Raw genomic sequence first — 27,489 nt, 5'->3', positions numbered from 1 at the left:
GACAGGGCTCAAGTAAAACTGTATTTAAACTATGGCAACATACCATAGTTTGCCCTATGTTTTAAGTCATAAATTTTTCTTTATTGATTTTTTTTTAGAGAGAGAGAAACATTGATTTGTTGTTCCACTTATTATGCATCTATTGGTTGATTCTTCTGTGGGTTGATTTTTGTATATGCCCTGAACCCACATCTTGGCTTAGTGGGACAACACTCTTAACCAGAACTGAGCTACCTGGCCAGGGCTGGAAAAGAGATAAATTTTAAGCTTTGTTTCAGAAAATGACACAGATAAAAGACAACCTGAAAAAAAAAAAAGACATTTAAAAATAATTAATGATTTTTTTAAGGAAGAATTTTTGTTTCTTTGGATTTTTATTTTGGTCAATATTTTTTAATTTTTTTAAATATATAAATATCAAATGTATTAGGCCTGCAAGTTTCAGTGGAGGGGCAAAAGTTTATTGTTGTTGATTCATGATATATTTATCATTGGTTTTAATTAATAAGTATTTGCTAAAAATACCTTGTTTATTTTAGGGGCTACGCTAAGTATGAGACCAGCCCCTATTCCAATAGAAGACCCCGAATGGAGACAAACGCCTCCCCCAGTCTCTGCTACGTCGGGCACCTTCCGACTGCGACGAGGGAGTCGATTCACCTGGAGAAAGGAGTGCCTGGCTGTCATGGAAAGGTACGTGTCTCCTTTTACTGTGAGCAGTCTTCTGAGGAGAGACACTTACAATAGATTTGGACAGTTTTCATGTCAAACAAGTAATTTGGGATCTAGGTTCTATCTCTAAAAGTATTTGTGAGTTTTATAAGTGCTGCATTATTGAAATAACATGTCCTTACCATTGAGAATTCATATTACTAGAGTTAACATCTCTCAATATACTTAATAGTATCTTCAGTAATTTAAGAAACTTTAAAAGAAACTTTTTAACAACTAATAGTCAATTTATTAAAAAGGTTGATTTAAGTATCTGCCATGGTGATTCAGCCTTGACTCCTACCTAGCTCAATAATGATGGAAGGAGTCTGCTTAACAGTCTCAGAAGGGCTGTGCAAGTCAAAGAGTTATCCATGGATCCTCATCTGAAACCAATCCCAAGTCTTAGAACTGTCCCCCCAGGGAGTTTTTCTTGCACCGATGATTCTCAGAGTCTTGGTAGGCATCGGAACTGGTCCTTTCACTCTGAGATTCTTTTCCTTTGAGCCTCTGATCAGGTCAGCTCACACCTTCCCCAAAGACTTTACATTGCAGCTGGTTAGAGTAACTGCAGTTTGGTGAACTGCCGCCTCTGGTTCCCCCAGTGTCTCCCTGGTATCTTTAAGCCATGCCTGTGGCACGGCATCCTAAGGACTTGCTGCTGCTCAGCGAGAGTAGACAGCAGTGAGTCAGGAATAGGAGCCAGCCGACAGAGCTCAGTTGTAGCTGTGACTGTGTCTTTCTCAAAGAGCTAGAAGAATTTGTTTAAATTTAGATCTTCATATAATATTTTAAGAAAACTCTTTGGTATCTTAAATTCAACAAAATAATTGAATGATTAGGAAGCCACTGAGAAATTTTTTTAATGTAAAAAATGTTTCAGTTATATACAATATAGTATTGTATATAGTATATACAATACTATATTAGTTTCAGGTGTACGGCATAGTGGTTAGAGTTTTGTATAACTTAAAAAGCAATCCCCCAAAAGTCTGGTACCCACCTGTCACCATATATAGTTATGACAAGTTATTGACTGTATTTCCTGTGCTGTACTTTACATCCCTGTGCCTGCTTGTATAGCAGCAATTTGTACTTTTTAATCCCTTCACCGTTGTTGCCACTTATCTCCACACCCCCCCCTCTCATTGGCAACCATCAGTTTGTTTACTGAATCAATGGGTTGTTTCTGTTTTGTTTGCTTATTTTGGTTTTTAGATTTCACATGTAAGTGAAATCATATGGTATTTGTCTTTCTCTGCCTACTTACTGCATTTAGTGTAATACCTTCTTGGTCCATCCAAGTTGTTGCAAATTGCCAGATTTTGTTCTTTTCATGGCTGGGTAGTATTCCATTGCATATGTTCCGCTTTTACTTTACCCATTCAAATGTCGATGGACACTTAGGTTGCTTCTGTCTTGCCTATTGTAAATAACGCTGCAGTGAACATGGGGTGCACATATTTTTTTAAATTAGTGTTTTGGTTTTCTTAAGATAAATACTCAAAAGTTGAATTGCTGGGTCATATGATAGTTTTATTAAGTTTTTGAGGACCATACTGTTTTTGATAGTGTCTGCACCAATTTACAATCCCACCAACAGTGCACGAGGGTTCCCTTTTCTCCACACTTCTTGACAACACTTGTTTGTTGATTTATTGATGATAACCATTCTGACAGGTGTCAGGTGATATTTTATATTGGTTTTAATTTACATTTCTTTAATGATTAGTGATGTTGAGCGTCTTTTGATATGTTTGTTGACCATCTGTATGTCCTGTTGGGAGAAGACAGGTCTCTTCAGGTCTTCTGCCAACTTTTTAATTGGATTGTTTGTTTTTTGGTGTTGTATGAGTTTCTTACCAATTTTGGATATTAACCCCTTATTGGAGGTCTCATTGGCAAGTATCTTCTTCTAGTCAGTAAGTTTTTTTGTTTTGCTGATGGTTTCCTTCGCTGTACAAAAACTCTTTAGTTTAAGGTAGTCCCATTTGTTCATTTTTTTGGTTTCTCTTGCTCAAGGAAACATATCCAAAAAGAAATTTACTAAGAACAATGGCAGAGGGTTTACTGCCTATGTTTTCCTCTAGAGTTTTTATGGTTTCAAATGTTACAGTTAAGTCTTTAATCCATTTTGAGTTTAAGATAATGGCCAGTTTCATTCTTTTACATGTATTTGTCCAGTTTTCCCAACATCATTTGTTGAAGAGACTGTCTTTACCCCCTTGTATTCAATATTTTGTTGCCTCCCGTGTCATAGATATAGGCATGGGTTTATTTTGGGCTCTCTGTTCTCTTCCATTGATTTTTGTGTCTGTTTTAAGTGTCAGTGCCATGCTGTTTTTATTATTATAACCTTGTAGTATAGTTTGATAATAGGTAGTGTGATGCCTCCAATTTTGTCCCTACTTTCTCAAGATTGCTTTGGCTTTTGGAGTCTTTGTGGTTTTATATAAATTTTTGTATTGTTTTAGTTCTGTGAAAAATGCCATGGTATTCTGATAGGGATTGCATGGAATCTGTAGATTGGTTTGTGTAATATGGAAATTTTAACAGTAGTAATTCTTTCACTTCATAAGCACAGTATGTGCTTTCACTTATTTGTATCTTTTAATTTCTTCCTTTAGTGTCTCACGCACTTTCACATATAGGTCTTTCACCTCCATGGTTTATTCCTAGGAATTTTATTCTTTTTGATGCAACTGTAAATGGGATTGTTTTCTTAAATTCTCTTTCTGATAGTTTGTTTTTGATAAAAAATGCCATCAGATTTCTGAATATTAATGTGTCCTACTTTACTGAATTCATTTTATAAGTTCGAATAGTTTTTTTGTAAAATCTTTAGGGTTCTCTATAAATAGTGCCATGTAATCTACAAATGATGACAGTTTGCCTTCTTCCTTTCCAATTTGCATGTCTTTTATGTCTTTTTTTTCCTTTTTGTTTGAGTACTGTGGCTAAGCCTTTCAACACTATATTGAATAAAAGTGTTGAAAGTGGACAGTGCTGTCTTGTTCCTGAACAAAAAGCTTTCAAATCTCCATTCTAGAGTATAATGTTAGCTGTGGGTTTGTGATATGTCCCTTTATTATGTCGAGGTATGCTGTCCTCAGTTTGCTGAGAGTTTTTAATCATAAATGCATGTTGGGTTTTGTCAGATGCTTTCTTTTCTGCGTCTATTGATATGATCGTATTATTTTATCTTTCATTTTGTTCATGTGTTGTGTCAGGTTAATTGATTTGTGGGTATAGAATCAACCTTGCACCTGGGAGTAAATCCCACTTAAGCATGGTGTGTGATCTTTTTAGTGTATTGCTGTATGCAGTTTGCTCATATTTGTTTGAGGTTCTTTGCATCCATGCTCATCAAGGGTATTGGCCAATAATTTACTTTCGTCTGGTTTTAGTGTCAGGGCAACACTGGGAGGCCACTGAGATTGAACTTTCCTTGGTAAGACTAAGTGTGCTTAGTCTCAAAGGTCAGCAATACTTGTGTTTTTACTTTGATTTGGTAGTTAATCGTCTAACTGTAGCATCAGGACCTGATCCATAGTAGATACTCAATGCTTTTAAAGTTGAATTGACTTGGATTCAGTTTTCCCATATGAAATGGTATAAATTAATTACATATGATTACAAAGTGTTGAGTATATTTAGGGTGGATCTAAAGTAGAATTATCCTTTTAGTCTCAAGTAATGTTTATAGGATTTTGTTTTGATGGAGACTTTTATGTGGAATAATAATTTTCTGTTACAAAAATACTTACTTCCTAAGATTAAATGAGGAGGAAAAGAATATATTAAGCAGAGGTAAAAACAAATGGGTTTTCATGTTGATATTTCTCAATAATTTCAATAATAAATTAAATTGAATGTATAAAACTAGTTTTAACTTCTCAGCTGATATAGAATAGATATTTACATTGAGAAAGCTTCAGGTTTTGGGGATTTTTTTTTCCAATTATCTAATCTGACCAGTCTAATGACATACTGGAAAAAGCATTTGACTCAGTCAGAAGACCTAAAATTTGGTTTTGGCTTTGCTATTAACCCAGCTGTGTAACTTTGTGCAGGTTATAAACTCTGAGCTGTAGCTTCTTCATCTTGTAAAATGAAGTTTTTCAATAGCCAGTAGCAAATTATATGTCATCTAGTACTTTGGCATCTCTTTTCCTGCCTATTTCCTGATTATTTCCCAGCTTATTAACTTTGCTACCTGAAAGAGAAAGAGATTTAAAATGCTGGCGTTCAGGCCATGTGTCTGTTCTTGTGATAATGGTGAAATGAAAAGGTTGCTTCAGGAAGAAGTTGGAATCCAGTAGCCCAGAATGAGACTATAGGTTATCATTGATGTCATCATCTGTTCCTTTCCTCACTCTCTTTATATAGATAAGAGTAGAAGCCATTTATTGAATAAAATGAATCCTTATATGCTTGATTAAAGTGGAAAGAATGAGATATATTGTCGCAGAGAACTGACATTTACAATCTGATTTTTCTCAAGAAATCTTGATTCCTTTAAAAATGTCTTCAGAATTTACCAGGTAACAGACATGAAGTTAAATAATAATAATGTTGAACTGATTTGGAATGTTACACATTTTTCTGTGTGTAACAAAATAAGTTCTGGTATTAGTTTCTAGTTGGTATAAGTTCTAATCATGCTACTGCCCTCATTTAATTTAATTTTTTTGTGAAGATACCCATATACATTAATCACATAATGTCAGTGTGAGGAAGGATTAATTTAAAATTTGATAACATTAATAATGGTAGGTAATATTCCTAGTACGTTTTAAGACTTGAATGTCGAAGGCTTTGCAGTTCCTTTTATTTTTTTACAAGGGAACAAGAACTAGCCACAGTATCACAGTGATTCAGTTGCAGTTAAAAGATACTGAGCACTTACCTGTATAAGGCTCCCATTTAATATTAATTTTCACTTTTTAACCCTAATTTTAATTCATAAGTGTCTTTAATCTATGCAACTGAAAAAAGGAATGAATTTTTCCTTTCTCTAAATAAAAACAATACTGTGACCTTCTGTACCATTGTGGTAGTTAATGTTTTGAAAGGCTTTTTTATTACAGTTTTGCAACTTTGAGAATGAATAATTTTCTGTATACATTGATCTCCAGGATGTAATGTTATTTTCAAAAGGCAGCGTCAGTTGTATAAAGGAGGCTGTTGTTAATCTATTTGTGTATTTACTTATAATTTGTTTTTAAATGAAAGGAAAAAACTGTTGAAAAATGTGGTTACCAATAGAAGAGAAAAAACAGGGACAAGGATAGAAGCTAGACTTCTGAATATACCTTGTTTTGATATTGTAATATAAATACTTTATGTAATTATAAAACAATTAAATTGAATGGAAGGTGATACCTAAAAAATAACTAAAATGAAAAAAAACAAACCTATGTATAAATTGGTGACTTAAACTCTCAGAAACTATATCAAATAGCTTTATAATACAGTATTTTGACTATGCTTCCCAGTTTAGAAATAAGAGCTACAACAAAAGTTTATACTGTTTTTAGTAATTTTTGTTAATATTTTTATTCAAGTACTATTATTATTTTTAGTTATATATAGACGTAAATATAGATAAAATAGTAATGTTATTATAAACCAAGATTTCCTTGTAAGACAGATACAAAAAAATTAAAGAGAATTAAATTAAAAACTGTAATCTTGTATATGTGTATGTATAAAGGCAGAAATTTATTCGAAGTTTATTATTTTAATAACAGCCTTATTGAAGTACAGTTCACTTACCTAAAGTATGCAGTACATGCTTGTTAGAATATTTACAGTTACACAAATGTTCTTCACAATGTTACCATTGGGAACTGCCTAGTTGTAGTCACTCTTTTCCCCCCACCCTTCTCCAGCCTGCGGAACTCTCTCTGTACTCAGATGTGCCTATTCTGGACTTCCCGTGTGAATGGAAACATGCAGTATATGGCCTTTTGTGACTCACTTTCATTAGCATAATGTTTCAAGTTCCATCCATGTTGTAACATATATTGGTATTCCATTCCTTTTTCCTGTCAACTAATATTCCATTACATGGATGTGTCATATTTTTATTTATTAATCAGTTGATGGAATTTGGGGTTGTTTCCAATTTTTAGCTATTATGAATAATACTGCCATGAACAAAATTTGTGTTCTAGTGGAACTGCTGTGTCATATGGTAACTGTGTTCAACCTTTTAAGGGACTGCCAGATGTTTTCCTAAGCCAATGCACCATTTTATATTTCATCCAGCATGATGGTTCTAGTTTCTCTCCAGCACTTGTTATTGTCTGTCTTACTGGTTGTAGCTCTTCGCAGGTGTGTGAAGTAGAATCTTGTTGTTCTTGTGTAGTCTCATTTGACTTGCATTTCCTTCCCTAATTATGTTAAGCATCTTTTCATATGCTTATTGGCTATTTGTATCTTTTCCTTGAAGAAATATCTGTTCAGATCCTTTGACCATTTTTTAAATTATTTGTCTTTTATATTGAACTGCAAGACTTTTTTATGTATTCTAGGTTCAAGTCCCTTTTCAGATATATGGTTTGCAAATATTTTCTCCCATTCTGTGGGTGGTCTTTTCACGTTCTTGCTGGTGACCTTCGGAACATGCACATTTTTAATTTTGATGAAGTCCAATTTATTTTTTTGTCTGTTGTTTATCTAAGAAGGCTTTGCCTAAATCAAAGTCACAAAGATTTATTCTTATTTTTTTTCTAAGAGTTTTATACTTACAACTCGTACACCTGGATCTTTGATGCATTTTTTAGTTAATTTTTCAATGTGATGGGAGGAGCTCAATATTATTTTGCATGTGAATATCCAGTTGTCCTAGCACTGTTGAAAAAACAATTCTTTTCCCATCGATTAGCCTTGCATTCTTGTCAGAAGTCAATTGACTGTGAATGTGACGGTGCATTTCTGAACCCTCAAGTCTGTTCCGTTGATGTACATACATGTCTGTCCCTATGGCCCAGTGTACTGACATGATCACTGTCATGTTGTAGTGAGTTTTGAAATCTGGAAGTATGAATTCTTTGCTTCCTTCTTTTTTAAAGATTGTTTCACCTATTCTCGGTCCCTTGGAATTTCCATATGAACTTTAGGACCAGCTTATTAATTTCTGCTACAAAGCCAGATATAACTTTGATGGGAAAATTCTGTGATACAGAATTTAAATTATAAACAGTGATATAATTGATTAGATTTTCTTTTGAAAATGCATGGGGGAACTTTTTAGCTCCACCTACTCAAAAGGCCTATAAACAGTGATCCACTTAGTGGAAATTAGCATGCCTATAGCCCAGGTTGTGATTATAAGTTCCATTACCATTTTTTAAAAAGATTTTACTTATTTATTTTCAGAGAGAGGGGGGAAAGGGAGCGAGACATTGATGTGAGAGATAAACATCCAATGGATGCCTCTCAAACGCCCCTAATCAGGGTCCTGGCCCACAACCCAGGCATGCTCCCTGAATGGGAATCGAACTGGTGACCCTTCAGTTCACAGGCCAGCGCTCACTCCACTGAGCTGCACCAGCCAGAGCCCATCACCACTTCTTGAAGAAATGTCTCATTCCAAGCCTGAGGCAGGAAATGTACATGATGAGACTAGACATCTTGTTAAAGGAAGGCCATTCCAGATAAGTGATATCAAAAGGACTCAGGAGCCACCTTGAAGAGTCTCCCACTCTCTAAAGAAAGGGACAATTTGAATATTAGTAAAGATACCAATTGTAGTAGATTGAAGCACATCAAACTTATTAGAAATCCATGTATAATAATGATACTAAAAATTATTAGTCACACTTGGAGAGTATTAGAGAACCAACTGAATATTTAAAAGTGGTAAAAGGGATGGATTGGAAGAATTAATATCATCAAAATGTCCATACTACCCAAAGCAATTTACACATTCAATGTAATTTCTATTAAAGTACCAATGGCATATTTCACAGACATAGAACAACACTTCAAAAATTTATATGGAATCATAAACGACCCCGAATAGCTGCTACAATTTTGAGAAAGAAGAGTAAAGTAGGAGGGATCACAATACCTAACACTAAACTATACTACAAGGCCACTGTAATCAAAACAGCCTGGTACTGGCATAAAAACAGGCACATAAACCAATGGAACAGAACAGAGAGCCCAGAAATAAACCCAAGTCTCTATGGTCAATTAATATTTGACAAAGGAGGCAGCAGCATGAAATGGAGTAAAAATAGCTTCATCAACAAATGGTGTTGGGAGAACTGGACAGCCATGTGCAAAAAAATGAAACTCGAGCACCAACTTATACCATTTCAAAAATAAATTCAAGGTGGATAAAAGACTTAAATATAAAACGTGACACCATTAAAGTCCTAGAGGAGAACGTAGGTAGGGAAATCTCAGATATTTCACGCAGAAACTTTTTTACTGACTTGTCCCCTAGAGCAAGGGACATAAAGGAAAGAATAAACAAATGGGACCTCATCAAAATTAAAAGCTTATGCACAGCTAAAGAAAACAGTATCAAAATTAAAAGATAACCAACTGTATGGGAAAACATATTTGCCAATGATACCTCAGACAAGAGTTTAATCTCCAAAATATATAAAGAACTTACACGACTACACTCTAAGAAGACAAGGAATCCAATTAAAAAATGGGCAAAAGACTTGAACAGACACTTCTCCAAGGAGGACATACAGAAGATCCAAAGACACATGAAACGATGTTCAATATCGCTAGCTATCAGAGAGATGCAAATAAACCACAGTGAGATACCACTTCACACCAGTCAGAAGGGCCATCATAAACAAAGCAACAAACAACAAATGTTGGAGAGGTTGTGGAGAAAAGGGGACCCTAGTGCACTGTTGGTGGGACTGCAGACTGGTACAACCACTATGGAAAGCAGTATGGAACTTCCTCAGAAAACTAAAAATGTATCTACCTTTTGACCCAGCAATTCCACTGCTGGGACTCTATCCTAAGAATACTAAAACACCAGTCCAAAAGAACCTATGCATCCCAATGTTCATAGCAGCACAATTTACAGTAGCTAGATGCTGGAAGCAACCTAGATGCCCATCAGTAAATGAATGGATCAAAAAACTATGGTACATTTACACAATGGAATTCTATGCAGCAGAAAGAAAGAAGGAGCTCCTAGCCTTTGCAACAGCTTGGATGGAGCTGGAAAGCATTATGCTAAGCAAAACAAGCCAGGCAGTGAAAGACAAATACCATATGATCTCACCTTTAACAGGAACCTAAACAACAAAACAAAGAAACAAGCAAAATATAACCAAAGACACTGAAATAGAGGACAGGCTGACAGTGACCACAGGGGAGAGAAGAGGGAATTTCATGGGACAGTGGGAAGGGTTCACGGGAACAAATTTAAAGGACACATGGACAAGAACTAGGGGGAGGGTGGTAATGGGAAGGAAGTGGGGAGGGTTGGGAGGGTGGGCTGGATTGGGAGTAAAAGGGAGAAAACTGTACTTGAACAATGATTAAAATAAAATTAAAAAAAAAGTGGTCAAAGGAAAGAACTGAACATTTTACGGACCTTTCACATATGAACTTTATCTTCAATTAACCAGAGTTTTTCTCTGGTGGATTCCAGCTGATAAATGGAAAAGGGGTAATATAATTAGAACATTATCATTTTGTAAACACCTAAATAATAGATCTGACAATGATCATTAATAGCTGCTAACATCCCCAAAAGTCAGAAAACTAGGCATTGTGTACCTCTTGGGGGATGTACACAGCACCCCAGTAGAGTATTCTTTCCAACAAAATTGAATTGAATCAAGCCTTTAGACCCAGCTATAAGTTTATAGAAATATGAAAACAAAGTTCTGTTAAATGATACTGTGGGGATTCAAGCCAACAAAATCAATGATGTGAGAGATCCTAAGAATAACAACTCTGTTTCTTCAAGTGTTAAAAAAAAAAATCCTTTGAACATTGGCTGGATAAATGATGATTCTTGTTTGAGTTATGATAATGGTTTCTTATGTATGAATGGTGCCACATTTTAAAAATAAGAGCTCTTAGTTTTAGAAATGTGTACTGAAATCTGTAATAAAATGATATGATATCTGGGATTTACTTAAAATTTACACAGGGTGGAAAGACGGGGCAAGGGTGTAGATAAACCAAGAATAGTATCAGTTAGTTGATGATTTCTCTAGCTTGGTGATGTTTACCTAGGGTTTTATGGTACAGTTCTCTTTATTTTTGTATATATATTATATGTGTGTTCAAGGAGGATCTAAATTTTAGATCAAATCACATGGAACTATGAGAAATGAAAAGTCTTCATATACCACAAAACCTCAGTTACACAATGTTATCTGATAATAACATTTACTTTAAATATTTGAGTGTCATTGTAGTAGGCCCAGTAACACACTGGTGACCGCAAGTAGTTCCTGCCCTCTTGGAGTTCACAGTCGGGTTGGAGACAATCAGATGATCACACAGATGAAGGTAACATTGCAACTGTAACACAGGTGTGAAAAGAAAGGTACTTGGTGCTGGGAGATCTTATAACAAGGAATATGGTGAGAGTTAATCAGGTAAAAAGAAAGGAGAAAATGTTGCAGGTCGAAAGGAGAGGTGTAATCGTGTGCTCTACTTAAATTTATTTAAAATTAAATAAAATTCATAACATTTCAAGTGCCTAGAAGTGGTGCATGGCTACTGACAGCACAGTTATGGAACTACAGAAAATTTTACTGGACAGCTCTGATACAGAACAACTGTGTCTCATCCCCAATAAGAAGATACAGTTATATTCACCTTCGATAATTTGTTTTGTTTTCCTCTTCATTCAAAATCTTAAGGTAAATACAAATATAAATTAAAAACCAAACATTAAGTCCACTGAAATATTCTGAAAAATTTTCTGTGACCGTGACAGACACAGGTATTTCACTAATTCACATACCAAAATTAGTAGGCTTCTGCATCCTTTTCCTCATCTAGCCCTGCTTTTCAAAGTACAAGATTTAATACTCCATCATTTATCATGATTTGTCTTTTTTCTCTAATGAGCATTCATTCACTTACCAAGCATTTATTTTTACACACTGCATTTGGTGGATATGTCTCTTGAGTGTCTTAATTTGTGACAGTTCCTTATACACACAACTTTTTTCATGCTGTTTATTTGTTGAAGAGTCCAAAGATTTGTCCTGATGAATTTCCCACACTTTGGATTTGGCCAATGACATCTGCATAGTGTCTCTTAACGTGACTACATATTTTCTGCACACAGGTAATCAGATCTAGGGTCTTGATTAGATTCTGGTTCAGTCCTTTTGGCACATAACTGGTGCATTGTTCTTTCTGTTACATCATATAAGGGAGGCACATAATGTCTGGGTGTCCTATTTTTAGTAACTCTTAAGATTAATCAGTAGATTCAGTGCTATCATCCCAATCTACTTCTTATAAAGTTCCCCCTCTACCAAATAGTTTTTAGAGCAGTGAGTCTTACTCCTGGCTGCATATTAGGGTTACCTGGGAGCTTCTAACATTACCATTGCGTACTTACCCCTGACCAACTGAATCATAGTTTCTAGATGTGGGACCGAGGCAGAGGTGTATCTGCAAAGTCCCCTAGTGACTCTGAAGTACAGCCAGGATTGGAAATCACTGTGTCGTCATCTTCTGATGCTTTTTTTTTTCTACCCAGTTGTTTCATACAGGGTTGCAAAATGGGTGTGTTGCAATTTTTTCATTTATTTTGCAGTAATCAGCTAGAATTCTCCTATTAAGAACTTCTTCTCAACTCTTTAGTTACCTTGAAGTATATTACCTTTCACACTTGGAGGTGGGGGAGCCCCAGCATACAAGCAATTATGGCATTGAGGAATAAACACCATTATGAAAATAGGTAATAAGTTTGTGGGATCATGAGATGTGCACAAGCAGAAGAAAGTCAGGAAGACTTTACCAGAGTGGTGAGAGTTTGGCTGCACTCGAATGGATGATGGATAGTTCACCAGTGAGAGAATCAGAGAAACCATACTGTAATGTTAGGAGATTATCAGGTCTTTGTGGCGAACATAGGGATTTTCATTAGCAGCATCTCTACTTTGAATCTTTAGGACTTTATTATGCCATGCGTGCTATAATTAAATAAGTGCCATGTTTAGTTACACTATAGCTTTGGTTTTCTGGATTCATCATTAAGGAGATTAAACCTGATCAGATTGGTCTATTGGATAATATAAGTGGGACTATGGAAGATGGGCAAAAAGCCAACCGATCAGTGTATGTCTGAGCACGTATCAGACACCTAGAATCAAGAGAAGGTAAAATATAAAATAAATGTGAGTTGTACTGTATCTGTCCTGTGTTACTTGAATAAGATTTTACAGTTTATGTATAATTATCGACCTTATTTATCATTATTCCATGAGACAATTGATCTTATTGAATCTTCACAATTCTATACTATAGATATTTATTATTTACAGTTTATTTTTAAGAACTGCAGCATCCTGGTTAGTGTGGCTCAGCTGGATGGAGCGTTGGCCCATAACTGAAAGGTTGTGGGTTCTTTTCCATGCCACACACCATTGCAGGTTCAATCCCGATCCCAGTGCATATGGGAGACAACTGATAGATGTTTCTCCCTCACACTGATGTTTCTCTCTCCCTTCCTTTCTCTCTAAAAGCAGTGAAAGAAAGTGACTAGCCTATACACGTATGTAAATAGATTGGAGGAGGGATAGACTGAGGCCACCTAGGAGGCTGTCGTTAGAGTAATGAACACATGAGTGGTGAGGACTCAGACTGTATTATCAAAAAGCAAAGGGAAAGAAAACTAATAGAAGGTCATAGATGCCAGAAAAAGAAATGAAGGTACAAACCAGCCTAGCCAGTTGCAGATTGAACACAGAGATGACAGCAAGAGTCTAAAGGAGAGTTCAGCCATGGAGATGCTCTCGGAGCGTTCATCTAGGAGGCAGTCTCAGAACTGTTAACAGTTCCACTTTGGGCAGGTATTATGGTATAGTGGAGAGTGGGTGGGCTGTAGAGTCATACAGACTTACCATTCAATTTCAGCTTTGCCTTACGTTAATCTTCAGGAATTTTCGATTTTCTGTAAAATGGGGATGGTTATTATGAGAAGTTAGGAGATTTGTGTGAAATAATAATATATATAAAGCACATATTAGAATGCCTTCCTCACAACGTTAAACAATTTTCTTTAAATCTAAGTTCCCTTTACCTAAGAGCTTTCACTGTGAAGATATCTCAGAATTTCTGTTTTAGGAGATTTCAGTGGCATTAGAAATGAAGATTTAGGAACCATCAATATAGTAGATGGAAAGTCACTAGTGTAAATGAACCCTAGTTAAACCCTGCTCTTCTCTTTCTGCCTTATATTCTTATACTGTTTCTGCATTTTTGCAGCTAAATGTGGCTGGAGGAAAACTTAAAACCCTGCTGACTGATCTCATTTTAAATTCATGACTGTGAACCTCAAGTGGGTCTTTAATTCTGCCAGACAATCATACTCTATCTTCCTGGTTCATTCTTTCTCACTCTCCTAAACAATTATTCCATACTTTGTTCTCTGCATACTCGCCGTCTTTGTTCTCATGATGACCTTGCTTCCCGTTTGAACGAGGAGAGTGAAGCACTTGGAGAGGAGCTCTGGCTAGCATACAGCACACACAGATTCTGTGTTCCTGCCTCTTACCGTCCCCAAAGCACTCCAGTGACATTCCCTACCATGAAGAAAAATTTTTTTCCTACCGCATATTTTAGTACCTAGCTAACAGTAGATACTCATTTTATAAGTATATATATTCTCGCACTTTTTGTTTGCCGTTTTCACTTCTCTGACCTCATTGCATTATGTATACCACATATTTGACTTTTAAAATACCTAGTTCCAGAAACATTTATTGTCACAAAGGACACTATTATGATTCTGTCTATATGAAATGTCCAGAATAGGCAAACCTATAGGGACAGAAAGTAAATATGTGGTTGCCCAGGGCTGGAGGATGGAGGTATTTCGTGTGTGGGTCGGGGGAGGCTGAGGAGTATTGGGTTTCTGTTTGTGGTGATGAAATTTCCAAAATTGATTATGGTGATGCTCACACAACTCTGAATATACTATGAGGTATTGAATTGCATGCCTTAATGGGTCAATTTTGGGTATGTGAATTATATCTCAATAAAGCTGTTTTCAAAAAGAAACCTTTAGTGCACTATTAGCGTCACATGGTACGGGCTGGGGAAGAGGTTGGGTTCACAGTTGTTTGTATGGAAAATAATAAGTAATGACACAACTTTGTTTCATATACTTACAACTGAAAAGCTGCTTTTGCTCCACCCTGTATTTATCATTCTCATTTAATCCTCACAGTGTCCCGGTTTCTTCTTTTTCTGATGAGGCAATCAAGGCTTTATGAGGTTGAATAAATTCTCAGGGCCACAAACCAAACAAGGGGCCCAGCCACATGTAGACCTTTAGACAGTGCTGATGATGGATTGGAGTTGCTCTCACTAACCAAGAGGAGTTTTCTTTTTATTGGGGTGTACACTGATTGTTTTTAATATATGGATTTGGCCTTTGTTAACTCTGAAGTCTGATGCCACTAGATAAACATGTGTTGCAACCTTCCCTCTGCTTCAAGAGCATATGGAGATTGTAATGAGGGAAACATGAAAGACGAATGACAAAACGATTCCTAATTGTTGAAGCTGGGTAATAGGACATGGGGGCTCGTGGGTTATTTTACTTTGAAGTTTTGAAATTTTCCATAATTAAAAAGATTTTTGTTGTCATTGTTCAACAGGACCTGACCCGATTTAATGAATAAAATAGATTTAAATAATTGACTAATATTTATTTTTTCAGTTATTATCAAGCATCTGCTGTGTGTTAGCACTGAGCTAACCTTCCCTTGAGTAGTTTACATGTCCACAAGTGGGAAGCAGCACCTGTATCATATGTCTGAGATATCTGTGTACAAATGATGTAAGGCTCAAGTGTGATTTTTATTCTGCAAATCCAGCTGCCCCTTTGTTCATTCATACAACAGTGTACTTACTAGGTATGAAGAAAAGTGCTAGGTAAGGGGAGAGTACATTTCAGAGGGAAAGGAATGAAGAGACAATGAGCCCAGTAGGCCTGAAAAGTCTTTAGAGTGTGGTGTTCAGAAGTTTGGAGGCTGTGTGGCCTAGGAGCGAAGCTTCTGATGTGCTCTTTCCTTTTTAGCCTTTCAGCGTTTGGGGCTGGGTATTCTTTTAGCTTTGGAGACCAGTGTGTCTCTGGAGTGTTGGCTGTGTGGCTGGGACACAGAAGAGTGAGATCTGGCTGTTGTACCTGTTTCTGGTCTCAAGACAGAAAGAGAAAAGAAACCTTCAAATCCCCTTATACAGGTTTCCAGTTCTAATTCAGCAAGATAGAAAGAGAAGCAACAACTTGGAAAGGGCTTTAAGTAGACACAGGAGTGAATGTAAGAGTATCTAGCTGTGACAGGCAGAAGCAATAGAACATAATGGTTAAGAATACCAGCTCTGGAGCCAGATTTGTGTGTATAGGTTATTTACTGCTCTTATTTTTCATCCAACTAGCTGAATGGTGAGCCTGTATCTGGGTGTGTTCAGGAAAAGGAAGGCAAAATGAATACCTCTGTGTGTGGTTTGTAATTAAAATTATTGCATGTTTTATTTTTTTATGGACTATCATACCTGTAATATATTGTGTTCCTCTCAGATTCTTTTCATGTTCATCTTCAGTGAACAATATAAAACCAAATCACTAGTAAAACCCAGAATCCCATGAAATTATAAGTAAAACAGTTTTTGTTATTGTTTTTAACCTTTGTCAATCTTCAAAACACAACTTTAAAAATTAACCCAAAATATTCTCCTTTTATGTCCTCCAACAGACAAAGAATTAGTATCAAAAACTTCAGCTAAGAGTGTCTCTTCCCTCCAAAATTTAAGCATCTAAAAATAGTTTCTTAGGATAAAAGTACCTCTTCGTGAAGAAAAACAGCATCACCACCACAATATTATATATAACAAACCTAAATTAAAATTTGGTATCACTGCTGCTAGCCTGACATGTTATCGAGGCTGAGTGTACCATCTGACTAGAGATGCAGGTCCAGTGTAAAGGCATTTTACTATGTCAGTGTGCTATGCATCCTGGGAGAACCACGTAGGAGAGACAAATTGTATAGTGTGTTTCTAGAGTGTTTGCTTGAGGTTTCTGTAATTAATTCTCTTGGTATTTTCTGCCTTTTGGAATTTTTCCCAGGACAGGTTATTAGTACTTGGATTTTGGTTTCAGTCTCTTTCCTTTCTTCCTTTTACTTTTAATTTTTTCAGTGATACTTGGACTGTTGAAGGTAAGACGACCATTAGTTCCAGGAAGAACTAAATTCTATATTTACTGCAGACTGGGTGTGGTTCAGACAAATGCAGTGCAAGCTTGCTAGGGTTTGCCAGTCATCAAAACCCTACCTACAGGGAACCTTTTCTTTTCCTGTCTTCTGACTCTGAAATCTGCTGAATTATGATGATGTGATAATATATGTATGGTCGCTATAGGTCAAACTTGAAGAGGCTCTGGAAGATCTGTTTCTTTGTCTCTTTCTTTATAGGTAATCCTCCAAATAATTATTAACCTGCCCTATTTTTCATGGTGCTGCTTCCCATAATTCTTTTTACTTGTAATTACCACCATGCAGTTTTTAAAATTTTAGCACAAGAAGTCTTCTCCACTTCAGGTCTCATTTCACAAGGCCACATTCTTTTAATGTTTTCTCTTGTTTTTGCTTTATTAGTTTGATAAAATAATATTTACTTTCTTTATTACCATAAAAATGGAGAAATACGTGCTTGTTCCTCCCCTTTTAAAAAAAGTCTCTTGAAGAAAATCCTGGTACTTTGTAAAATGGAAAAATAATCACCCTTTTCTTCCTTAGCAGTACATTTGTGTATTGTTTTGTGTCGTGTCCCAATATTATTTGGATAAACAGAGCTCCATGAGGTAAGAAATCCTGCTCATTTCAGTAAGATTCCACCTAGCCAGAAAAAAAATGAGAGGTGCTTTCCTGACATTATTCTTCTGGGAGATTGAGACCTACCCAGATGTTTCTTTGAATGACAGCTCATGTCATGTGAGCCATAAAAGGATTGATTTGCCTTCCTTGTACAAAAGTATGTAAATTGCAATCTGCTGACAACTGATTCAAGTTTAAGCAGCATTTAAGCTAAGAATCTCCCTTTGATTTCCATTTACCTATATTTGGTCACCATTTCTGCAGGAGAATGAGAGGGACCTTAAAGATCACATAGTTCTAACAGTTTGTTTTTTAGAACAAGAACCTATACCCAGGAGGTTAATTAACTTGGCTAAACTCACAGAAAAAAGTAAGATTAAGTTGCCCATTTTGAATCCATAGCCATGTGACCCACAGAATATGATTTTTTAAAAAGTGTATTCACTGACTTTCTCAGCCCATTCTCTTTATCATCTTTAATTTTTATTGGTAAACATTTATTGACTGTTGGCTATGTGCTAAGCTATATGCTGAGAATTGGGATTCAAAGATGATAAGAAAGACGACTTTATTATAGTTAATTGATTTGTTCTTGCTTGTGTTTCTGTATTCCTCTTGTACTCCTTCCAAATCCTCTTAATCTTTTTCCTTCCTGGATATTTTTGTCTGTTCTCTCTCTTCCTCACTTTCTGTTCTTTTATTTGCCAGAAAAACTAATAATTCATTTCTTTCTTCTTCACTCTCACACTTTTCTTTTAAGCACAGCTCCTCTTCTACCAACCCTGTTCTTAGTTGATTGAAATGTAAAGTGAAGCATATTTTTTAGCATCTTATATACTTATGAATAAAGTATTATGCTCCCATTTTATTTAAAAAGCAAATTGGATAATCTAAATGTAAGATTTAGAAAATGTTACACAATTTACAAAGGTCCTTCAAGTTCTCAAAATCGTGTTGTGTTCTGATTCTAAAGAATCATAGTTCTTTTGTGGAGCCTTCGTTCCCTCTTAGACTTTTGATAGGAAAATACTTCCCACCCTAGAATTAAATCTTTAGAAAATAATTGGTGCTTAGCATAACAACATGAAAAGACTAAGTTCAAAGAGCAAAATCAGCTCCATGATAACTGAGTTCTACCAGAAGACCAGTCCTCTAGAGCTGTATGTATATCCACATAACCTCAGTCCCTTGTTTGACGATCAGCTCATATTCTGATCCCTCGATTTCTCCATTGGTATACGTGTTATAGTAATGACATACCTTGAGGTATTGAAATTCCCCAAAATGCAAAGAAATCATTGTTCACCTACTTTTTAACAGTCTAGATAGTAAGAAGTACTTCCTTCTTCCTTATAAAATGAAAAAACTAAAAACATTCTCACTGCTTAGAAGAAATTTACTTATTTTTCATTTTATTTCTAAGAGTAAAATTTTCTTCAGTACTTTACAATTGCAAAGAAACTTATATCTCATTTTCTACTTTGTTACATTGCTGCTGAATTGAGTAGACTTTCTGGGGGGAAAAATGTCTTTTTCACAACTAGGATCGAAGAAACTATATGTCTGACAAGGGTAGTGATTTTGTTTGGATAGGAAATTCAGCAAATTTTTTTCCAGTTTCTTTACATTTGACCATGATAGCATTTTAGCAAGAGGCTAAGTCAATGATGATGAGTCTATTAAGTGGAATGTCATGGTAAAATGACAGACGTGGCCTATGTAGATTTGAGGAAAAATGTAAATGAAATAGTATTAAGCAATATAAGAAAAACTACATTGTTACAGGAATAAAAAAGTCATAGACATACAAAGATAAAGATTGGAAGAGATAATAAACATTTTAAATAAGTGATTTGCCCTAAATGTTGAATAGTTGTACATTTTTATGTTACTTTTTGTCTTTTTTGTTTCTTTCTGATAATATAGTTGTAAAGAACATAGATTGTTGACTTACAAAGTGTGGGGTTTCAATCTCAACTATTTTACAAGGTATATATCTTTAGGCAAATTGCTTGCTGTAAGAGGAGTGCCGTGATTTAATACTGAACGACAGTGCACGCAGAGTACTAAGCATGGTACATGATACCATAGGGGTGTTTAGTAAAATATTCCCCCTCCTACTATATAGTCAGTACAAAACTGTTAAATAAGAACTTTCAAAAAGATGCTGGATTTCTTCAGATGGAATTTTCTGATGAGTTATTTTCTGTATTCCTAAGCCTCAGCCAATAAAAGTCTCCTTAGCACTTTTTTTTCTCAGAAGAGAGTCTCTCATCCCCAGTGCTAAAGCATATAAGATCAGGTTTTACCCCGGTAGGTCTCAGTCTGCTGGGAGTCAGGTTAAAACTCCTCCTCCGTGCCCGTTGCAGCAGGACACAGGGAGAGGGGTGGGGACAGGCAGCACTGTGAGGGGACGTTCGAGCTGGGTGCTGTAGAGTAGGGATGGTTTCGATGAGCTGGGAAGAGAAAGAAAAGCATTCTTAGCAGCAGAAGCAGGTACATGCAGAGACACCAGAGGCATGAAAAATTAGGTGACTGGAGTGTGTGGTCAGTCAGGCAGGAAATGAGACTGGGGAAGTAGGTTACATCCAGACTAAGGAAAACCTTTGTGTTGCCACCGGCGCAACCTGTGTCTTCCTCAAAGCATTTGTAGTTACATCCATGCTGAAGTATGGTTGTCTGATAATTGGGCAAAAAATTCTTAGTCCATTTTCTACGTTGTCTGTGCCACTTTTCTCCTATTCTCTTATGCAAGGGACTCAGATTATTTTGGAAATCGATTTGGTGAAATCCTGGGAATTAAAAAATTGGAACTATTTTGAAAAAGCTTCTCAGCCTTTATTTTTGAAGATAACAGCCTAAATAATATTCCCTTTTCTATGTGTTCAGGGAAATATGTTGAAATTTCAACTGTTTTCAGTTTTAAAAAATCTTTTGACATATTTTCCCCTTTCTGTCTTGTATTGTAAAGGTGAGTTGTTATAAAATCCAGTTTTCCTACTGACTTCTGGTATAGCAGTGCATTGTTGGAAAGAGAAATTGAGTCATACATCTTTACTAGAATGGGATATTTCACTGTCTGTTAAGTAAATTTACCTGGCACTCTAAGTGGCACAGTTTACGTGCCCTGCAGGGTGAGGTTGGGTTCACACTCGGGCGGCCCGGCGGCCCGCACGGTGCTGGACCAGAAGTCTGACGTCAGGGAGCGTTGCTTACACTTAAGTTGTTTAAGAAGGCGCTGCAACTTGACCAAAATTAGAAAATGCTGTACCCCATATTCCCTACCAGACATACTAGACTTGGGGTGGGGGTAAAGTAATGCAGTATTTTCTTATTTTGTTGAAGTTGTAAGGCCTTTAATTCAATGATAAATAATTTGATGATTTAAAGTGATCCAGTAAAAATGATTCAAAAACAGCAGACATTACTTTCAAATGCCTCAGTGTTGTTTTCCCTCTGCCTGATCACCGTGTACCTGCCCCCTACTGAAGACCACTTTATGGGAGTAAAACTGAACCCTGTAAACTCGAATGTCTGTCCTGGTCTGTGACAGGTGATGTCCCAGAATAGATGCACCCTGCCCTCCCTTAGGTTGTCTGGCTGTCACTGCAACCCTGGCAGGCTGGTCTTCCTTTCCCCTCTCTTCTGATGTCATCACTGCTGTAGGATAGAAAATGCTGCATAGTAATACATTCTCTAACCTTTGGAATTAAAGGATGCTGGAAGTTGAATTTTAAAAAGAGTTTATCCTCTTCATACTCCTTATGGAATGACTCTGGTAGAACATAATTCTACCCGAGGAACTCCTCCTCCTGTATCTCTGCAAATAGGAGGAAAGTTCTTAACATTTATATAAGACAGCAGGAGCCTGGATCTGACTCATTTCAATCCATAGACTATTTGAGGAAAAAAAACAACAAACTTTCCACTTATTGACAGGTAAAGTTATCCCAATCCATTTCTCATAGCCAGTTAAGAAGATGAACTGTCCTTAAATGCATTTTTTTTTAATTAAATTGGCAAATTATACTTCCTGGTTCCTTTTTGGTCAAACAGAAATAGCCAAAAGAGAAATTATCACAGTGTTTTTGATGCAGATTAAAAATTCTCCCCATTTACTCCTTAGAGAGGATCTGCCAGCAAGTTTCATTGGTCCCAAACAAAAGGAGTCTCATTTCTGTAGTTCTTGAGCCAATTAAGCAGAACTAAAGACTCCATGTTCCTCCTGCTGTTCCAGAGTTTACAAAGAGATGAAGTATATTTTGGTAAATATTGGTGCTTGCGTGTAATGAGTCACCAATGAAGATATGATTTACCCCAGAAACAGAATGATTATTTTTATTCCTCATCTGAGGATTTTTCATTTTTTTTAGAGAGAAAGGAAGGGAAAGAGAGAAGCATCTATCAGTGCCCTCCCATACGTGCATGGATCAGGGACCATACATACCAGGACCCCTGGTGCTCACACCTGGGTTAGGGATTTGAACCCGCAGACCTAGGTGTTGTGGCCCTGACCGGGAACCGAACCCTGCAATCTCCAGTTACCAGATAACACTTTGACCAGCTGAGTCACACTGGCCAGGGCACAGAAGAAGAATTATAAGTACCACATTATATAACATTAATACTAATGGAGACCAACTTAAAGACTTAACTAGAGACCCCTTCACAGAAAACTAGTGAGCTTTTCTTTTGTAAACTCAACAAGTGCTTCCTGAGCTTCTGCTCAGTACCACTCATTGTGGTAGACTCTGAGGGATTCAGTAATTAACAAGACAGAGCTGTTCCTGGCCCTTGTATTAGGAGACCACTATCAACAGACTAAACACTCACAGCATGTGTCAAGGTTTGGATATGTGTTTGATGGTTGGAGACTCTTGAGTTAGTAGAATATGAACTTGTTGGTAAATATCCTATTTCTGATACAGTTGCCTTTTGGTTGAGGAAGCCTGAATGGACTATGCAATTTCAGTGACAGAAAGCATCTAAAAATGGTCTTTGTTGTTTCAAAACCTGTGTGCCATAGAAATCCCAATCATAATAGTGCTTCATCCCAATATCCTATTTTATTGGTTTCAACTTTGACATGTCATCTGCTAAAAGAGCCAGACTAACCTGAGTTCTGTTTTAAGACAATCCTGTGCTTATCACCTTTGAAGAAATAGAAACCATAGTTTATAATCAAAATCTGTCCTTGGCCCTCCGCTGGTGTGTCTCAGTGGACTGAGTGGGACTGAGAAACCAAAGGGTTGCTGGTTCAATTCCAGTCAGGGCACATGCCTGGGTTGAGGTCAGGTCCCCAGTGGGGCCACATGAGAGGCAATCACCCACTGAAGTTTCCCTCCCTTTCTCCCTCCCTTCCTCCCCTCTCTCTAAAAATAAATCAATAAAATCTTAAAAAAAATAATGTCCTGGATCATGACTGTACCCCAGATTTGCTCTGTAGTATCACTGTGAAGAAACTCACATACTTTTTATTAACTATTAGTAAGAATAACCTTTCAGCTTTGACAGTATTATGTTAGGATCATGTTTTGTTTGTGGACTGTTAAATCAGAATTTGCCTTTTAAAAAAGCAATTAAGAGTCATTTATCCATATCCTGGGTAGTGTGATTGACTCCCACTAAAAACACCATCAAACCCAAGAGCCATGAAGTAAAGACGAGGTTTAAGAGAAAGTAGTAAGTACGCCTCTAAGCGCAGGGTGCTGTGTTTTCCCTTTTCGGGGAGCTGTTCAGGATACTCCCCAGCCAGTGCACCTCTGGTTTTCCAAGGACCTGTGCCTTTGTCAGTTGTTGGTTTGCTGTTTATTGAGACATTCCCCTGGGAGGGCAATGGTTCTCATTTTAGGATACAGACTATGTATCCTTTCAGCAAGAGGTAGTCACTTTTCAGAAATACAGTATTGATCATAAGAAAAACCATATGGGAGACAATGGATTGATTTTATCAAGCCTGTTCTGTTGGTCTTCAAGCATTATAGTAAATTTTTGGTCAGTGGTGTCAGATTGGTAAGTGGCCAGTTTATAATTCAGCACTTTATGTTTAAAAATAGGCTCCCTGCCTCAGGACAACTTGAACACCAACTATAAGAAACTTAGCAAATCCAGATCACCTTATAAATCTCTTGCAAACCTACTTTCTACCAGCAAAGGCTGACAAACCAGAGACAGGAAGATACAGCTGTCGCCCCCCCACCGCACCCCGACCCACTCCAGGTGAAGAGAGGCAGCAAGGGGAGCACCACTAGCTTCAGAGCCTCAGTAGTGTGCTCCTTCCCCTGGCACCGACATCGTGTACTTGTCACTCACCTTTGGTGGTTTCAGTAGGAAACAGCAAGTCCCTGGACCAGCAGAACCGAACACTGCCCTCTTGTGCATGTTGTTCTTCCTCCCGATTAAAATGAAGTGGAGATTTGAACATTTAAAGAATTCAGTAGTATGCAATCAAGAGACATGTTTCAAAGGAAATGCTTTTCTCAGTTGTTCTTCTTTAAGGTGCTTAGAATTTGTTAATTTTATTTATTTATTTATTTCTTATTTATTTTTGCCTGACAACTCCAGAAAATTGTCTGTGTTCTTCTTTTCATGGTTTTCATAGAAGACTAATGACTGAATGCAATACATGTTTTCAGAGGACACTTGCTCTACAATTGTCATGTAGTAATAAAAAACTCACACCACACCTCTGCTGTGGTCGCGCTTCATTTAGGCTATATGTTACTGGACAGGTGATAATAAGCCTGTGCTGTGTAATGGAGTGTGATTAAAAACTTAGCTCCTGAGTTCACTGTTGCCCTTGTAACCTGTTGGCCAAGCAGGGTCGAGTGGCAGCATGCTACAAGTAAGTAAAATATTTAAAAACTTGCAATGAACATTTTATGTTAGGGCACATTTCAGACAACTATAGTATCTACAGTTTTCTCATGTTTGGATTTTTCTTTTTTAAACATGTGAGGAAAGGCATCTTACCAACCTGATAAGAATTTGGAAGGCTTTTTGTGTGTGTGTGCAAGTGTCTGAGGAGTACTACTGACTTTTCTACAGTAGACTAACTGTACTATATACATAGACTTCAACCATATTGAGGGGTTTTGAGGGAGAAGCCCCAGGTTTTATTTAGTTCTCCTTTGCCCAGGGAGAAGGTTGGTCGATGTATGGCTATCTCCAGAGCAGTTCTTCCCCCAGGAAGATAAACCCCTGGGTGAGATGTAGCTGTGGTTCTGGGGCTGTCATGGGTTTCTTACTGATGCTGCCACGTCTTTGCTTCCAGAAGCTCTTGTGAAGTCTGCGGGAGTTTGGTTAAAATGATTCATTGCTACAGAGATGTGCGTGTTACAGGAAGTCTGAAACAGTGTCGTCTTAGCTGAGTAACAGCTGCTCCCGTGAGGCCTGTGAGCCAGTGAACTGAGTCAGGAAACCTGAGTTCCAGGAAGTATGACCTCAAGCAAATCAAGTGTCCTCTCTGGCTCTTCTTCATCTGTGAAGTTCATGTCCTCATCTGCAAAATAAAGAGGCTGATTTAGTAATGTTTCCTTCCAGTTTAAAGGTTTTAAACATTTCCCTAGATCATCTCTACTTGAATTTTTATGGAGGAGAAAGATGGACAATGCAAAACATTTTTATATTAAAACAATGCATATAATATTGAATAGAATAGAAACATACATTATTTTTTGAGACAAAGTAAGAGACACCAGAGACATTTCAAGATAAGCTACTAATGAGCTTCAGGCTGTATTCCTAAACCCTGGGGGAGGAAGGAGACTCCTTCCTATATGTTCACACTGATGTTATGGAGGATGCTGCTTTGACAGCGAAGTCTGAGAAGAGCCAACTTAGTGCTCACTCATCTGGCAACATCCTTGCTCAGTCCCTTGGTGGCTCCATCTGTCTCTCTGTCTGGGGGTGCCATCATGGCATACACTGCCACTCAGGTGCTCCTGGGCTCCAGTCTCACCTTCTTGTCCCAGCCACGTGTGTATGGGAAGGTGCTCATCTAGGCGGGGTATGAACCTCTTCCTCCAACATTATTAGGATGAAGTATTTTTGGGGCAGCAAGTATGTCGGCTTCCTGGTCTTTTTTGTTAGGCTCAGCACATTGCCAGCATCAGTGGGAAGCATGGGCTGTTCACAGGCCCAACTCCCAGATGGTGTTCAGGAGTTCTTGGCACTGTGATCCATGGTGAAGTTTTATAGCACTACCAGGAATGTGAAAAGGTCGAGGAATTAGGCCCTAAATATACAGAAGGAAGTCTCACCTTTCTTCAAAATAGTTACCAAGGAGACAGCACAAGAGATGATGCCTCTTTCTGCTGCTGCCCTCATTGTACATCCGTCACATGATCACTCTGAGATGCACGGTACATTCACGGCAGAGAGCCCAAGTGCTGTGGACTTTGTGACTCCATAGTAAACATCTATGGGAATAGGGCATAAAGGACTTTTTGTGGGTCTTATTCCTTGCCTCCAGGTGACATCATTTCTTTGTCTGGCTACTACTCATTGGCCCCCTCATAATATCTGTGTACTGGATACAGGGTTTCTGCGGTGAATGGAGAGTTGTTCCCAGGCTGTCACAGGAGATTTTTTGCCGGTATATTGACCTTTGTGCTTGTCTCTTAAGTTTCAAGTTCTCTGATTCTGTCAGTATCTGCTCTGGTCTATCGAAATCTGTTGCATTTATGAATTCGGTTCCAAATTCAGCTTTTCATATCTGAATCCTTTCATTTGTCATAGGCCAGCACTAATTTTTTCCACTTAAAAGTTGTCTCTTTTCTATTCTAAAACACTTAAGAAGCTGCAAAGCCGTGACAACTTAGAGCTTCACTTGAACCTTCCAAAAAGCTGATTTGGAGAGAGCCATCATTTCAGTCTGTAGAGTTAAAAATAAATGCTTATTTATTAAAAAACAAAACATTAGTGTAGAACATCTTTTCCCATTTTACTATTGTGTGTTTGCAAACAAGCTTTTAAAATGTAAGTTTGTTGCCAAAAGGCATTAAGATAAAAAGAAAAATTTTTTAAAAATAAACTTATGCAATTCCATTTTGCTCATGGTTTGAGACAGCAGACATCATTTTCAAATAATGCCTTTTTAATTACAAAATTAGCAGATACTAATATAATAATGGCAAAGTGCAAAAAAAAACATAAAGGAGAAAATTCAAATACTACTTTATACCACCCTTTAGAGATAATCATTAATATTTTGGTATATTTGTTTTCAGTTATTTTTCTGCTATGTATATATCTATATATCTTTTTAAACTAAAGATTATACCAGCTATGTGGCTTTATATTTAATATTATTTATACACTCTTTGAAAACATGACTTTAGTGATTAAACCCACTTTAAGAATACCTGTAACTCACTACCCAGTGCCCGGCAGTCGGACATGGAGGTTGACAACTGTGTTTTACTTCAGACCCGAACTCCGTCTAACCTGCTTCTAGTTTGTAGACGGACACAGGAATGGTGAAAGAGAGAGACATGTTTTGAAAAGCACTTGTAAAATTAATCAGAGGTAGGTTTTTGTAATCTCACATAACCCAATGTAGTTTTATTTGGGTAATAAATAACATATATGGTTTTCTGACCTGCATTTTTCACTGACGTTGTCTCACGTCTTTTGGTGCTCTTTGAAAATATGATTTTTTATTGGTTCCCTCTTTCTTCAAATGACTGTACCATAATTTATTTAA

General features: G+C 37.0%; 1 protein-coding gene and 2 pseudogenes across 1 annotated transcript in view; 2 read left to right on the top strand and 1 right to left on the bottom strand.

The window, feature by feature from the left end:
* Positions 1-27,489, top strand: part of HMBOX1 (homeobox containing 1) — a 166,920-nt gene that overhangs the window by 118,276 nt on the left and 21,155 nt on the right. Inside the window, 1 exon segment of the mRNA XM_028519845.2 lies at positions 538-693. Within this exon segment, the coding sequence (XP_028375646.1) occupies positions 538-693 (156 nt within the window).
* LOC114502493 lies at positions 939-3,377 on the bottom strand (annotated as a pseudogene).
* LOC118501973 lies at positions 24,696-26,460 on the top strand (annotated as a pseudogene).

The sequence above is a fragment of the Phyllostomus discolor genome, chromosome 8 (genome assembly GCF_004126475.2).
Source record: "Phyllostomus discolor isolate MPI-MPIP mPhyDis1 chromosome 8, mPhyDis1.pri.v3, whole genome shotgun sequence".
Classification (NCBI taxonomy): Eukaryota; Metazoa; Chordata; class Mammalia; order Chiroptera; family Phyllostomidae; genus Phyllostomus; species Phyllostomus discolor.
Note: the sequence above shows the minus strand (reverse complement) of the source record. Positions and strands in the feature narration are given on the sequence as shown.